The 17104-nt window shown below is 38.3% G+C and overlaps 1 protein-coding gene across 4 annotated transcripts in view; it reads right to left on the minus strand.

Moving 5' to 3' along the window:
- The window catches only part of LOC105471847 (GRIP and coiled-coil domain containing 2), a 64369-nt gene that overhangs the window by 3627 nt on the left and 43638 nt on the right, over positions 1-17104 (minus strand). For 3 of the 4 annotated variants that reach the window (XM_071077145.1, XM_071077144.1, XM_071077146.1), the window contains 4 exons: positions 14562-14779; positions 12165-12359; positions 10554-10693; positions 7751-7952 (listed from right to left, as the gene is read on the minus strand). In XM_071077145.1, coding sequence (XP_070933246.1) covers positions 7751-7952; positions 10554-10693; positions 12165-12359; positions 14562-14779 — 755 coding nt within the window. Of the gene's footprint in view, positions 1-7750; positions 7953-10553; positions 10694-12164; positions 12360-14557; positions 14780-17104 lie in introns of those variants that run through there. The other variant, XR_011612019.1, reaches the window with a different exon arrangement.

Below are 17104 nucleotides of genomic sequence, written 5' to 3' on the forward strand. Positions count from 1 at the left end.
AACTCCTGGGCTCAAGTGATCCTCCCACTTCAGCCTCACAAAGTGTTGGGATTATAGCCGTGAGCCACTGCATCCATCCATATGTCATCCTTTAGACATATTACTTACTAAATTTCTCTTTTTAAAGGATATACTGAATTTCTGGTTGAGCCAACCTAACAGCTACTTTTATTTTAGCTTTAAAACATTGATAAGCAACACGAAGCAATCTAGAACTTAACCTCTGAATGGCTTTATTAAAGAAATCCAGCTATGAAAATTATGCAGAAATGATTCTCTACAAACAATCCTACCAGCACATAAGAAATTCTTCCTCCATTCTGAAATACCATCTTCTCATAACATACTTTGATGTTATGAATCAATGTCTGTTCTTGAACATTATTTATTGTCTCTATTAAACAATTCCAAAATAAGATTTCTAGCACAACTAAATATTGTTGACAAGAAGAGAATGAAAAATAAAATTCTTTTAAAACAGAAGCTTATATGCAACTTGGAATCTAAAATCAATAGATTTATGGTAAACCTTAAAACTTAACCAAAACAAACAAAAACCAAAGTTTTAATCATTTAAAAATCATGTTTATTGAGGTACAACTTACTTATAGTAAAACCTGCCCTTTTCAGCATATAGCACTGAGTCTTGACAAATGCACAGTTATGTACCATCACTGACCAAGGCCTGGCACATTTTCACCTCCTCAAAGTTCCCCCTGGCTTCTTCTCCCACTCTTTGGCAACCACTAATCTGTTTTCTGTCCTTACAGTTCTGCTTTTTTCCGAATGTCATATAAGTAGAATCACACTGCATGTAGTCTTTTGAGTCTGACCTCTGTCAACTGGCATAATGCATTTGAGAATTATCCATGTACTGGCAGTGCATTCTTTTTTTATTGCTGAGCAGTATTAAACTGCATGGCTGTACCAGTTTGTTTATTCATTTGCTAGCTGAAGGATAACTGAGACTTCCTAGTTTTTAGCAATTTTAAAGAAAGTTTCTATGAATAATTGTGTACAGGTTTTTCATGAAATGTTTTGGAGATATAATTCATATAGCACATAATTCACCTTTTCAAAGTGCACAGTTTACTGGTTTTTAATGTATTCACAAGGTTTGTGCATACGTTTCTGTGTGAATACTGGTTTTCATTCCTCTTGGATAAAGATATTTAATTTGGTATTACCCTTCCAGACACCTTTCTGTGTTTTCATACATATACATGTACCACAGTTTGATCTCAGGCAGAGAAGCATTTTCAAAATTTTACATGGGGAAACTCTTTCTAGAGTTAAAGCCATTTTCATTTATTTTTCTGTTCTGTCTGGTTTTATCTGCATATTATTTACAATCGGCTGCATAACAAATTACTACAAACTTAGTACCTTAACACATTTCACAGTTTCTGTGGGTCAGGAGATCAGAAACGGTTCTGTTTTCAAGGTCTCTCACAGGGGTGCAATCAAGATGTTGGCATGGCTGGGGTCTCATCTGAAGGCTGGACTGGAGAAGAATCTACTTCCAAACTTATGTGCTAGTTGGAAGAATTTAGTTCAAGGCTGCTAAGCTGATGGCCTGTTCCTTGCCTATGGGCCTGTCTGGGATGGTAGCTTGTTTCATCAAAGTGTTCAAGCAATGAAGGCAGAGAGAGTCTGCTAGCAAGACAGAAGCCACAATCTCTTGTAATTTATCACTTTTGCTGTATTCTACTGGTTAAAAATAACTCATTAGGTTAACCTACTGGCTCTCAAGGGGAAGAGATTATACAAAGGCATGAATTTCTGGAGGAGTGAATGAGGGCAAAGAATTCTGAGAAGTCTGGCTTCCACAATCTTTAGAACTTCTAGAAAGTAAGAGGAAGAAATAATGCTTAGGGATGGACAACTTGGCACTGGTTATGTGTTCCAAGTGAGGTAACCTTGTTTCCAAGAATAAAGAGAACCAGATGACTGTAAACATTTCCCTAAACTGAAATGCAGACTGCTTGCTGTATGTTCACCTGAAATGAATGGTATAAGCCGAGTATAAGATTTTTGACAAAATAAAAATTTTGCTGTGTTCTCAGATCTGGCAGGCCCCTGCCCTTGTGCAGACAATGTTCCTGGCAGCTATTCATCTCCTTAGGTAAATAAGAACTGGAGAAAAGCTGTGCCGAGATAGGGTGCATTTGCTTTTGCCTTGGAAGGTCATTTTCTGATAAGGTTCTATATCCTCTGCAAATCAAGTCAGGTACTTATAGCGAGTATGCATTCTCCTCCTGCCAGTCTGGAGATGATCAAAAAGCATATAACAGGTTGGGCGCGGTGGCTCACGCCTGTAATCCCAGCACTTTGGGAGGCCGAGGTGGGCGGATCATGAGGTCAGGAGATCGAGACCATCCTGGCTAACACGGTGAAATTCCGTCTCTACTAAAAATGCAAAAAATTAGCTGGGCGTGGCGGTGGGCGCCTGTAGTCCCAGCTATTCGGGAGGCTGAGGCAGGAGAATGGCGTGAACTTGGGAGGCGGAGCTTGCAGTGAGCCGAGATTGCGCCACTGCACTCCAGCCTGGGCGACTGAGCAAGACTCCGTCTCAAAAAAAAAAAAAAAAAAAAAGCCTATAACAGGCTTGGTCTATTTTCCTATTGGGTTGTTGGGCTTTTTTTCCTCTTTATTTACTTGTATAGAGTTTTAGACCTCTGTTATGTATGGTGTACAAGTGACAATATTCATATCTGTAAATTGTAACCCAGTCTGGGAGCAAAGAAAATACAGAAAAATGACTTACTTTCTGCTTGAGTAATAAAATTGAGATTCAAATTTTGCATACAGAATTACTATATGGCTAACTTACTTGGGGAGCAAAGCTGACTTACCAAAGTCTATCTCAAATAGAAATGAAACAATTTGTGAATGATGCTGAATTTTAACGTGTGTGGGGGCAGGGTGAATGAACATTTGTGATACAAGGAAAGGAGCAATCTACACTTAGCAGTATCTATTTGACATTAATTGTTCGGGGACTACTGCTACACTCTAAGTCATTTTACCTTGTAACACAGAATTGTAACAGGCTACTCTGAGCAGCTCATGCCATCTGCTTGAAATTTAATGTGTTTATTTATAAAGAGTTTGTGTTTATTTGTTTCTTTATAAGGAGTTTGATGCTGCTTTTCAGAGTTGGGTAATCTACTTTACCCCCTAAGCTAACGTTTCCCAAATACACCCAAACCCACAGAAAGGAAAACTATTCCCCATAAACTTACAGCCAACATCATAAACATTTTATATCTAGAGCTGATGATACAGTCAGGTATTTACCAATACTCATGCACATATGTAGAGTTTCAAGAAATAACTGCTTACCCTTACTAACATATTCTAATGTTTGACATACTATTTTAATTTTTTTAAAAAAATGGGATTTTACTCTGTCGCCCAGGCTGAAATGCAGTGGCATGACCAGGATTTCAACCAGAAGTTTGACTGCAGCCTCAAATTCCTTATAATAAACAATCCTGCTGTCTTAGCCTCCTGGTAGCTAGGACTACAGGCACATGCCACCACGTCTGATATTTTCTAAAATTTTTGTAGCCATAGGTTCTTGCCATGTTGCCCAGGCCGATTTTGAACTCCTGTCCTCAAGCAATCCTCCTGCCTGGTATTCCCAAACTGTTGGGATTACAGGTATGAGTCACTGAGCCCAGCTTGTATTCTTCTGATTAAAAAAAAAATATTCTGAATGTGATCCACCAAATTAATTTCACCATCCACTAATAGGTAGCAACCTGAATGAAAAATACTGTTATAAACTTTAGACAAAACCAGAGATTACAAACATTTGCTTCCAAGGAGATGAAGGAGGCAAGAGGTACTTGTTTGCTCTGATGGGCCCTGTTTCCTTCAGTGCCAGGAAGAGTGGCTCTCAGACCTTTAGTACTTTCAAGGCTTTGGTAACAAAATGCCCCTAGTGTGACCAGTCAGGCTGACAGTCCACACCTGTAATACGGTGGTTACGTTTCCTTTGCATGTCTTTCTTGCATCTTAGACTTTTTATCTAGGAAATTTTCTTTTTGCTTGGAGTACATCATTAAGAATTTTCGATGAAGGCGAACTCTTAAAAAGTTTTTGTTTTCCAGAAGAGATCTTGGAAAATATAAAAGGTTGGCAGTTATTTCTTTTAGTACATGAGATAGTATCACACCAATGGTGTTGAGAAGTCTATTGTGAGGCAATGTGTCTTCTTTCTCTGGCTGCTTTTGAGATTTCTCTGTCTTGTTTATTTAGAGGCAGTTTTACTCTTATGTGACTAGAAGTAGATTTCTTCTTTTTTTAAAATACTGCTTGAGATTTTATTGGGTTTTTGAATCTGTGGATAGACATCCGTCTCCATTTCTAAAAGATTTCTAGACATTCTCTTCATAAATGATCTGTGCTCTATTCTTTTCTCTCCTTTTAGAACTTCAATTAGTAAAAACATGTTTGATGTCTTTATTTATCCTCTATGTCTTTTCCCATTCTTTTTCTTTTTTGTTTCTCCCATGCTGAATTCTGTGTAATTTCTTCTGAACTATCTTCTAGTTTACATTCTCTTTTTTTTTTTTTTTTTGAGACAGAGTTTTGCTCTTGTTACCCAGGCTGGAGTGCGATGGCACCATCTTGGCTCACTGCAACCTCCACCTCCTGGGTTCGAGCGATTCTCCTACCTCAGCCTTCCAAGTAGCTGGGATTACAGGCATGTGCCACCACGCCTGGCTAATTTTTGTATTTTTAGTAGAGACGGGGTTTCACCATGTTGGCCAGGCTGGTCTCAAACTCCTGACCTCAGGTGATTCGCCCTCCTCGGCCTCCCAAAGTTCTGGGATTACAGGTGTGAGCCACCACACCTGCCCTTACATGGTCTAAATCTGTTGCTAAACCATCATTGCTTTTAATTGTTATAAGGTGTCTTTTATGTACTCACATTGATAAGAGACAAGTAGTAAATAATCTCTAAAGGGCAAACTAATTTAAATGTAAGTGTTTTCCTGTATGTTTACAGGACTTAGCAAATGCACACCTTCGAGTTCTGGGATTCTAATGTATATCTCCTCTATGATATTCTTTAAAAATATGTTACTGGTATCCCTTAGGTTAGTCTCTTTTAGAACTTCTAATCAACGGACGCTTAACTTACAGGAGCCACCTGGATGTTAGCAACATCCACATTAAACGTGCTGAGCTTTTAAAAGAGGGCTGTTAGACATGCTAAGTATTTTGAGATATCATTGTTCTATTGAAAACTATTGAAAACTTTAATTTTAAAATGCAAACGTTCTTAAAGTCCTGGTTAATTTTATAATTATAAAATTAGTTATAATTTTGAGATTTCTCTGTCTTGTTTTTATAGGGGCAGTTTTACTCTTATGTGACTAGAAGTAGATTTCTTCTTTTTTATAACTATAAAATTAGGTTTACTTTTGTTAGAATAAATTAAAGACAGTGAATCTGTAATTTGCAAATTTGTAACTGGAATAACTATTTACTAAAAATATACATGATGTATTCTTATTTGGGCTCTTGTGACAAAAATACTATTGTGGCTATAGAAATCTAAGAACTGAGATTACTGTCAGTATTGAGAACATTCCTCCTTCATCATTAGAAAGACTATAAAAAACCAGATTCAAAGAAACTATCAATACTACTTATGAAGTACGTCTGTAAAAAAAAAAATTAAGCCTGCATCTTATCAGGCCTCTAGACCAGGGGTTCTCAAGGTATGGGCCCCAGACCAGAAGTATCAGCAACAAATTGTTAAAAATGCAGAATCTTGCGTCAGAAACTGGGGACCAGCAACTGGAATTTTAGTAAGTATACCAGATGATTCAGATGTCTGCTCAATTTTGAGGATAACTCTATCAGTTTAGTTATTAGGAGTTACAGGGGATAGGGGAACATGTTAAAGAGCACCAACTAGATGAGGTCAATCAGTCAAAAGTAAGACGTCTGGACATTCTGGGCCTCCTGATGTCTTAGAAAGCACACAGTACTATCTATGATGTATTTTTGTCTACCATCCCACCCAATTGCACCTGGATCTTCCTATTTATAGGCAATTGGAACAAGCTCAGTGTTACCCTGTAATGATTAAAACCAGAATATAGGACTGCTATAGCATAAATGACCAGTTTCTTCAATTAATAAGTGGCACATTAAAAAAATATATTTATATATATAATTGTCATAGATTAAAAAAACAACAAAATGGCCGGGCGTGGTGGCTCACGCCTGTAATCACAGCACTTTGGGAGGCTGAGGTGGGCAGATCACAAGGTCAAGAGATTGAGACCATCCTGGTCAACATGGTGAAAGCTCGTCTCTACTAAAAATACAAAAATTAGCTGGGTGTGGTGGTGCGTGCCTGTAGTCCCAGCTACTCGGGAGGCTGAGGCAGAAGAATTGCTTGAATCCAGGAGGCAGAGGTTGTAGTGAGCCGAGATTGGACCACTGCCCTCTAGCTTGGGTAACAGAGCAACACTACATCTCAAACAAACAAAACAACAACAACAAAATAAAGCTTAAGGAACATCAACCAAATGCAATATATAAGCCCTATTTAGGATACTATACAAAGACATTCACAATAACCCAGGCAAAATGAACATAAACTGGGTATAGGTGACAAAGAAATCCAATAAACACTGAATTATTCATTGGGCAAATAAATGATGTGTGGGATTTGTTTTAAAGTCTCTAACTCTCCCCTGTTTGTGCCAAGATTGTCCATGAGTTGAAAACTGTTAGAGGTGGGTGACAGCTACAAGAGAGATTGTAGTGTCCTCCTTGTATGCTTGAAAATGTCAACAATAAAATTTAAAACTAAAAATAAAAATGAAGCCATAATTCTTAAGATGCAGTTTGAATTAACTACAGCAGCTGTATGTGAAGCATTTCAAAGGAGTTAATGACATCACAGTATTAAATCCATCTGACATGGAAACCAACTCCAACCACATCATAGTTTTTTTTTTTTTTGAGACGGAATCTTGCCCTGTTGTCAGGCTGGAGTACTGTGGCGTGACAGATCACTGCATCCTCCGTCTCCAGGGTTCAAGTGATTCTCCTACCTCAGCCTCCCAAGTAGCTGGGACTACAGGTGCACGCTACCACGCCCAGCTAATTTTTGTATTTTTAGTAGAGACGAGATTTCACCATGTTGGCCAGGATGGTCTCGATATCCTGACCTCGTGATCTGCCCGCCTCAGCCTCTCAATGTGGTGGGAATACAGGTGTGAGCCACCGGTGCCTGGCCTATGGCACAGTTTTAAAACTGCATTTGCCTAGAAAGTGGATTTCTGTATATAGACCAAGTGTTAGGCTATATGACTCCATTGTCTTAGGCTATTTGGGGTTGGAGAAGGGAAGAGGGGTGAAGTAGAAAAGGAACAAGCTAACAAATGTCTTTTAAAAAGTAGAATTTAAAACAAAACCACATTCAACTGAACACCAGAACTCAATACCAGGATACAAGTTCAATTTTCAAAGAGCTAGAAGATCAAGCTAAGCACTGTATTGTATTTTGCTGAACGTTAAAATGACATAAATGTACTACAATTGCCTAAAGATGTTAAAAAAGTCAGCTTTTCAAATCTAGTCATGGCCTACTCATATGATAAACCCAATCCAAATGAGCAAAATTTAAAAGTTACACATACAGACAAATTCTCAACCACAAGACTGTTTAGTTTAAGTTATAAGTTAGAAGTTCTAAGACTCTCCTTTTACCCACCTTGAGCAATCGCAGCAAGTTTTCCCTTTTCTTCAGGGCTGAGCTGCAACATTGTATTTATAACAGGAAGAAGTCTTTCTCTTTCACTACCTGGTTTCAGGAAAATGAACTGTAGCAAGACATTCTTCAAGTATTCCAGGTTAGCTGCAGACTTCTCTCGCTCTTGATTCCTTTCTAATCTTCTTATTTCACTTTTGAGAAGCTGGTGTTAGAGAAATGAATTAAAAATGGGCTTTAGGAGCTTCTGATTAAATATGGCAGACTGAACTCATGTGTTTTTCTTCTCCCCGCTAAACGTCCCCCTTCCCTCCATATGGCAATAAAGGAGGGAATTTAGTTAACTGTAGCAGCTGTATGTGAAGCATTTCAAAGGAGTTTATGACATTACAGTACAAAATCCATTTGACATGAAAACCTGAACTCCAACTATGAGATAGTTTCAAAGCTGTATTTGCCTAGAAAGTGGATTGCTGCATATGCACCAAGTGTTGGGCTATATGACTCCATTGTCCTAAGCTATTTAGGGTTGGAGGGAAGAGGGGTGAAGTTGAAAAGGAACAAGCTAACACAAGAGGAGAAAAAGTAGATGAGACACATCAAGAAATTCTCACAAGATGAGAAACAGACCAAGAAGTGGAAATGAGTCAGTCCAGCAGCTTACCAAGTATCACTGACAAGAGGAGAGGATGCATCCTGTGTAAATACCGGGGTTATTGCTTCAGAAGCACAGGGTATCATGGAAATTGGAGTTGAAAGCTGGGGAACTGATGGAATGTCTACATGAGGAACAACTAACTGGAGCCATGGGTTGGTACCAAGATGTTTCCTCTGCCTTCTGCTTTCTATAGAAACTAAGCCTGTATGGCATGGGGCTCTGAAAATGGGCTGAGGGGAACATCTGTAGCCTCCACTAACTCCCTGCCCCTATCTTGTTCCTAAAGTCCCAGGCAGTTAAGACGTCCACAGTGAATGGCACTTAATCAAAAGTTCAGACACGGTGAAAATTCAAGAATATAAGACAATGTAAAACACTATCAAAGAAATGAGGCAAAGAATGATATAAAAAAGGTAACAGCATGTTCAAGTCTTTGAGGAAGATTTCCAGGTTGAAACCAAGCCGTGGCTTTTAGCATATTTTCATTTTAGGTTAGACAAGAAAGTTAGCCAACTTTGTCCTAAAACCTAGGACCATTTAAAAAAGTGACAATAAAGAAGACTAAGAAATCATCAAGAGAGTATAAATTTATGAAAATATAACATTTGGCCAGGCGGGGTGGCTCATGCCTGTAATCCCAACACTTTGGGAGGCTGAGGCGGGCAGATCATGAGGTCAGGACATCAAGACCATCCTGGCCAACATGGTGAAACCCTGTCTCTACTAAAATACAAAAAATTAGCCGGGCGTGGTGGTGCGTGCCTGTAGTCCCAGCTACTTGGGAGGCTGAGGCAGGGGAATCGCTTTAACCTGGGAGGCGGAGATTGCAGTGAGCCGAGATCACACCAGTGCACTCCAACCTGGTGACAGAGCAAGACTCTGTCTCAAAAAAGAAAAAAAAAAAAAAAGAAAATAAAACATTTAAATAAGTAACTTAGGTTTACTGGGCTAGTTAGTGATTTGTTAGCTATGATGTTTTTATTAGTGTGAAAATGTTATTTTATAGAGATGCATACTGAAGTATTTAGTGGTGGAATGTCATGATATATTAAATTTACTGAAAATAACTGAATTCAGCTTTAAAATAATCTGATAAGGATAGCTAGTGGCCTTGCACAGTGGCAGGACAGATCTATTAGGAGCAGCAAAGTACAGGGGAAAAGTATGTACTTTTCAGACAGCTATGAGTTTGAACTTTGTTCCACCATTCACCAGCCTCAATTTTTCTCTCAACCAGTGATGAGATTAAATAATATATGTAAAGCCTAGGGCCTGGGTCATAAGAACTCCTCAGTAAGTAGTTTGACTGTATTCTGAGGGGTGATTATCAGTGAGCCAGGGTGGAAATATCTCATTTGAGTAATTCTCAACTGCTCTACAACATTCCTACATGTTTCTGGTGTCTACTTGAAACAGGAGAAAAACTTCCCATGCCACTTTGCCATCTCCACTTGAAAACTGTTTAGTAGTTCAGTACCATAAATATCATGTGAATGATTTAAATTTACTGTTTATCTTTAGAATTCAAAGACTCACACCCAGTTAAGTTTTATTTAAGCATATGTGGAACAATGACTTGTGAGCATCTCTCTAGTTTCTAAATCTATTATGGTTTCTTAGAAAAAGTAGGAATTAAGAAATAAATCTTTATGTAATAGGTATAAAAGCAATATTTTGGCCGGGCACAGTGGCTCATGCCTGTAATACCAGCACTTTGGGAGGCTGAGGCGGGTGGATCACAAGGTCAGGAGATCGAGACCATCCTGGCTAACATGGTGAAACCCTGTCTCTACTAAAAATACAAAAAAATTAGCAGGGTGTGGTGGCGGGCGCCTGTAGTCCCAGCTACTCGGGAGGCTGAGGCAGGAGAATGGTGCGAACCCGGGAGGCGGAGCTTGCAGTGAGCCGAGATTGTGACACTGCACTCCAGTCTGGGCGACCGACAGAGTAAGACTCTGTCTCAAAAAAAAAAAAAAAAAAAAAAAAAGAAAAGAAAAGCAGTATTTCTCACCATCAGGAATCTAATATAAAGATCAAGACGTTATGGATGCATCTGCAATGTGAATTTTTAAACTTGGGTGCCTGTGTATGGAGGACCAAGAAAACCAAACTGGCGGTTTTCATGGTGGCCAGGTTCGCTGATCTCACCTTAATTTGCTCCATAAGGATTGCATTGGTTGCTTCTGTTTCCCGAAGCAGGCCGTTTAAGTGATCTGCACTTTTTGTGGTGGAACTGAGTTTCTGAACCAATTCTTCTTTGGTAAATTCGGCATGCCATAATGGAGGCTCTGCAAGATGTTCCAAGAATTAATTTTCAAAATCACAGATACAGATGAAGATTCTAAATAAGAAAACATCTAAATATAAATATCTTACTATGTGATATTTTATAGGTCTGCTTTCTTTGCCATTCATCTATTCAACATACCTTGATCAACAGATTATATTGTAGGTGACACAAATAAAACAGTATCTCTGTTGTAAAGCATGTAATCTAACTGAATATAAGCCCTATAAGTCCCAGTTCTGAAATTAGTCAGAACTGTGTTTATAGGCAGTTTTATTACACATCTTCTTCCCATCTATGAATATTGCAAGACTTTATGTCATTTCACTTATAATGAGGAAAGCATTAACATTTACTGGTCATGTATCATGTACTCTCATAAGAATCTTCTATCAGGTGGGGTAGGTATCATTATTCAAACTTTATAGACGATGAAACAGGCTCACAGATGACAGGTAATTTTGGCAGGAATCACAAAGTCAAATCGGCTTCTGGAGTCTGCTGCTGCTCTATCACGAAGCCTCCATGTCACCACTACTAACTTTGCCTGAAGGAACCATGACTTGCAATTTCTACCCCACATAGTCAGTGACCATGAATACAAATGACCCTTACTCCAGGTGATCCTGAAGTTTCAGGAAGATGACAAACAGATTCCCCCTAAATTTTGAACAGTAATAGTGATTATAGGTAAGAATAAAATATACCAAAACATCACTACAAAAATTTAGCATTACTTCATCAAGAGGAATAAACTGAAACTGTCAGTTTCTTGGAAGGGTGAGAAGATAGTTTATCTTACTTTCTAATACCCACCGCCTATTTGTGACTGTAAACTTCCCACCACTTATTTATGGTTCAAACCTAGGGCAAGAGTTAACATTTTATTTTAAAAAAGATTTGTTTTGTAATTTTCCCATTTGGACAGTGTGATGGTTAATGCTGGGTGTCAACTTGATTGGATTAAAGGATGCAACGTATTAATCCTGAGTGTGTCTGTGAGGGTGTTGCCAAAGGAGATTAACATTTGAGTCAGTGGGCTGGGGAAGGCAGACCCACCCTTAATCTGGTAGGTACCATTTAATCAGCTGCCAGCGAACATAAAGCAGGCAGAAAAACGTGAAAAGGTGAGACTGGCCTAGCCTCCCAGCCTACATCTTTCTCCTGTGCTGGATGCTTCCTGCCCTTGAACATCAGACTCTTAGTTCTTCAGTTTTGGAACTTGGACTGGCTCTCGTTGCTCCTCAGCCTGCAGATGGCCTAGTGATCGTGTAAGGTAATACTTAATAAGCATCCATCTGTCCATCCAATTAGTTCTGTCCCTCTAGAGAACCCTAATACAAACAGGTAGTGGAATATTGAAATAAATTTTATTAGAGCAGCCCAAAAAAGCATATGTAACTTAGAGTAATAGTAATTAAATAAGACAAAGAAATTAAATAAGAAAAACATATTTAGATAGAGTAACATACCAAATTTAGTTTCGGGAGAATTAAGCAGCTGCTCTAAAGACTGTGTATATGTGCTGGCGGAAGACACAGACTCAGTATCAGTTGTCTCCATGCCTTCTCCCTCTTCCCGGGTTACAGTGTGCATGTCTAGAAGTGGGAGGTCTGTGTTTCTCCTTTCTCGAAGGTTCTTCAAAGATTGTTGAGAGGAAACTGGGCCTATTAGATTTTTTTTTAAAGGTTAAGTGTGAGATTGTTCAAAATCTATTGATTTGACCTTACAGAGATACACAATAAAATGAAAATATCAAATGATAAGAGCAGAGGAATTAAGTAACTATAAGACAAGTGAAAGGTACATGAAGAATTGCTAAAACATTTCTTAAAATTTAGTCATCAAGGCTGGGCATGGTTGCTCACACCTGTAATCCTAGCACTTTGGGAGGCTGAGGCGGGTGGTTCACGAGGTCAGGAAGTTCAAGACCAGCCTGGCCAAGATGGTGAAACCCTATCTCTACTAAAAATACAAAAGGCGGGCACGGTGGCAGGTGCCTGTAATCCCAGCTGCTGGGGAGGCTGAGGCAGAGAATTGCTGGAACCCAGCAGGCAGAGGTTGCAGTGAGCTGAGATCACGCCACTGTGCTCTAGTCTGGTGACAGAGCGAGTCTCAAAAGAAAAAAAAAAAAAATTTAGTTATCAAATATCAAACTTTTAACTACGTTAGTCATTTTAGCAGAAGCTATAAATTAATTGCTACTAGCTAAGATAAACTGTGAGATAACACAGCTCATAATACAGTACTACTTGTTTTTTATTAATTTAGAGTAGAGGGCCATACTGCTGCTAAATACTGGCCAAAATTAAAAAACTAGATTCTGGCAATTTTTCAGGATTAGGTATTTGAGATTGCTGCATACTTCTTGAAACACACTTGCTGAAATCTGCTCGGAAGACATCCTCGATCACTGCCCTTATACCTTTACCTCTGCAGCTTCTTAACTGTTGCTGCTCATACCTACAGTGTTCATACAATAAGAGCCCAGAATCCAGAGCATGGAACTAATCAATTACATTGTCTAGCAAGACTTTCCTGTTTGCTGATGAACTGTAAAGTGCTTTTTTTTTTTTCCCCCCGAGACAGGGTCTCACTCTGTCACACAGTTTGGAGTGCAGTGGCACAATCTTGGCTCACAGCAACCTCTGCCTCCTAGGCTTAAGCCATCCTCCCACCTCAGCCCCACGAGTAGCTGGGACTTACATGTGCATGCCATGCTGCCCAGATAATTTCTGTGTTTTTAGTAGAGATGAGGTTTCACCATGTTGCCCAGACCGGTCTCAAACTCCTGGCCTCATGTGATCCACCTGACTTGGCCTCCCAAAGTGCTGAGACTGCAGGTGTGAGCCACCATGTCCGGTCTTAACTGTCAAGTTTATCAGGCCCTTTGACATCTATTAGTTTATTGACCCTGAAACATCTGAAGTTCAGATAAATTTAATGACTTTGCCCAAGGTCTCATAACTGAGTTAGAAACCAGAACTGTAATCTAGATTTTTAAACTTCAGATTTCATTTATTTTGCATTTCATTAAGTTGCCTTAGGCCTGACTGCCCTTTCTAAAGCATTTTCCTGAGTTTCTGATAAGCTGACTACTTATTCCACTGCTAATTCCTAGATTACAATCTCCTGTACGAACTTTGCCCTGGCCAATTACTTCTTTTGTTGATTCTTTGGCATATGTTAAATTATCTTGAAGTTGCTTTTTTACCCTAATAAGTGACCGATAGCTGCTAATGCTCCAGTGACAGTATTTCCCATGGGAAACCAAAACACTATCAACTTGCTACTAAAATACTACATCATCATGGCTGACATTTTTCCACTTCTTCCTGGAAGCAGAATGGAAGACACTGGGTGCAGCTGAACTAAAACTCCAACTAGTTGTAAATGTGAAAGGAAAGAAGCTATATTGGCCATGCAATTCTACACATTCAGTGCCGCCTGAGTGTTTCTAAGCTCCTTGCTCTATCTCTAATGTTTCTATTTAAAAAGTAGACAAACTTGATGACTAACAACAGAGAACATGAAACAAATCTGGTGAATACTAGAATTAAGACATATGTTATGAGACTACCAGAGTATGTTTAAGTCAGAGAAAAAGAAATATTCCTTTCCATTGAGGGTAAGAAATACATCAAAGTCAGCATTCTAAGAGGTTATACAGGCCTCTGTAAGTATAATCAAGGAAGGATTCAGATGGTTCAAATATCTTCCTAGTAAGCAAATCCAAAATTCATTAATCACAGAATTGATACTGGTGACACCTAGTAAATTTTCTTTCTTATGAATTTGGAAGAATGTATTTAAGAGACATAAACACACGAAAATTTGAACAACTAATATTTCCATGTGTACATACATACTTCTTGTGGTCGGTTCATTCTTAAGCTGGAAGAGCTGTGCTTCCACCCTGGAGAGCTGCTGCTGTAATGTCTCCACTGTCTTTCTGTGCTCTTCCTGCAAATGTCGCACTTGATCTCGGAAGCTATTTCGAAGGACCTCATTCTGGGATGTTAGCTGACTCACAGTCTGTGTATGCTCAGACTTCATCATCATGTTCTCTGATTGTATGGAACACAATCTGAAAGACGAGAAACTTAGTTCACAAAAGATCTTTCAACTTTATATGTTGACTTTAGCCTTTCTCCACTGGGTTCTGCAAGAGAATTAGCTCTAAGACCTCTATTGAATGTATGAATCAACTTCTCTCCTACATACCTACATTGTACTCATTGTGTAATAACTTGATGAGAACTGACACTGGCTGTCATCTAGTTCAAATAATCTGCGTTCCACATTTCAGATGAAGAACCCCAGTTGAGAAACTGCGTTGTGTGGTCCAGACTAGGAACTTCATGGTTCATCAGAAAAAAGGACCATATTTAAAGCATAAAATAATTATACTTTTAATTAGTTCACTTCTTCATGTCATCGTACGTGGTAGCTCACATAAATATAAGATTAATCTCCCTTTTATCTACTACCCTGAAAATATGAGGGGGGGGGGAAACTCACACTCTTAATTCACTCAGAAAACTTTAGAGGAAAGTATCCATTTTTGAGTCGATTAACACGAACCACCAACACAGACTTGGTTTACTATAGCTGTTTCAAATCTCACTGCACGTAAGAATTGCTGGAGTACCTTGTTGAAAATAGAGACATCTAGTTTTCATGTTACACCCACTGAATCAGGATCTCAGTAGTATTCTAGGAATTCCCTACTTTTAGCAGTTTTCAATGTGATTTTTATGTGCTCAGCCTGAAACTAACCAGTGGGCCTACAATTTGGGAACCATCACTTTTAAGGGTTTACCTGTAGTTTTCATGTTTTATATGTTTGGCTTTGGTAAAACAAAAGAAAACAAAAAAAATTTCCTTTTATACAGGGGATCCACATAATTCTCTCATAAAAATACAAAAGCTGTCGGAGAAAAAAGTAAAAGCCCTCATTAATTACTCTCATGCCTGGCAGGATGAAATCCCAATTCCACAGGTAGATAAATGTTGTTAACAGTTTAGCCTATACTTTTCCAAGATATTTTTTCTACCTGCTACACTTATACGCACCATATAAGGTTTAAAACAGGGGTTAGTGGCTGAAGAGAGAAAGGCAATAAAATACCATGTTTTAGGAAAGAAATCTTAATTACTAAGTTCATATTGATTAATGAATCTAGAAAATACTAGTGTATACACATTTCTCTGCAAGCATTTTGTTCAAACAATATCTACCAAGAAAGTAAAGGAAGAACCATCGGTAGTTACAAAAATAGTCCAAGCAGGATAAATATTAGAGGTAGGGTAAAGTGCCTATTCTCAGGCAGTATCAGTGACATTTCTAAATTTACCTACTTGAAAGCTAAATATTTAAACCCCCCATCTGGAATAAGAATGACTGTGCTGATGAAAGTTCACTGTTCTGTCTCAGTTGTTACTGAAGTGTTTATATTAACTGTAGTCTCTGGGTAATACAGATATTAATTAGCCTAATTATCACATTCCTCTGGAACCATTTTCACAATCTACTACAGAGAAAGTATAAATATTAAAACATTTTTAAAAGTGGAGACTATATAAAGAGGCTATTTCTTCATACTTGGGCACAGACAGTAACAATACTGTTAGTTTTTAACATTTCTGAAGAAGAGCAAAGACTCCTAAAGATACCTCAAAATGCTACGAAAAGTGACTGGCACATAGTAGGTGCTCAAAAAACACTTACTGAAAGATTGAATTACTTTAGAGGAATCAACAGTTACTTTGTGTTAGCAATGTAATTTGCAATAACTTTCCTAAAGAATAAGTGTTGGAGAATATCAAGCAAACATCACCTAATCTCATGGTAAACCCTGGTGATAGGCAGCTAGAAAACTGGTCCATCTCCCTGAAACTTTTGGTTTACATGATTAACATGCACATTACACTGTTAACAGACAGAAGCCACAAAAAGCTAAGTGCTTTCACTTTTCAGATTAGCATAAGATTAGATATATATTATATAAGAAAATCTGTGATAAAAGTTATCAACACCCTTGATAAAAGATGCTCAATGAAGAATTCTTTTCCTCAGCCTAATACTCCTATTACCCTATTTCTTTATCACAGGAGTTGAAAACTTCTTGTTCACAATCTATTTATTTTGCCAATATTCCTACTGTCTATTTAAAGTATTATAGTGATGAACAAAATATGACAAATTGAAGACAGAATTGCAAACATAAGTTGCATATTCTTTTTCAGTTAGCAACTATTTGGGTGTTTTCTTCTAGAAAAAAAATGCTTATGATTTGGATTGGAAAGTAGTATGTTTTTGTTTTTTTAGAGAAACATCCTAGCCAAGAAGGCTGTAGCAGATGCAGAATACTGGATGAGCAGACAGACATTAGTTGTTCTTAAAAATGCA

This window comes from Macaca nemestrina, chromosome 13 (genome assembly GCF_043159975.1).
Source record: "Macaca nemestrina isolate mMacNem1 chromosome 13, mMacNem.hap1, whole genome shotgun sequence".
In the NCBI taxonomy this organism is placed as follows: Eukaryota; Metazoa; Chordata; class Mammalia; order Primates; family Cercopithecidae; genus Macaca; species Macaca nemestrina.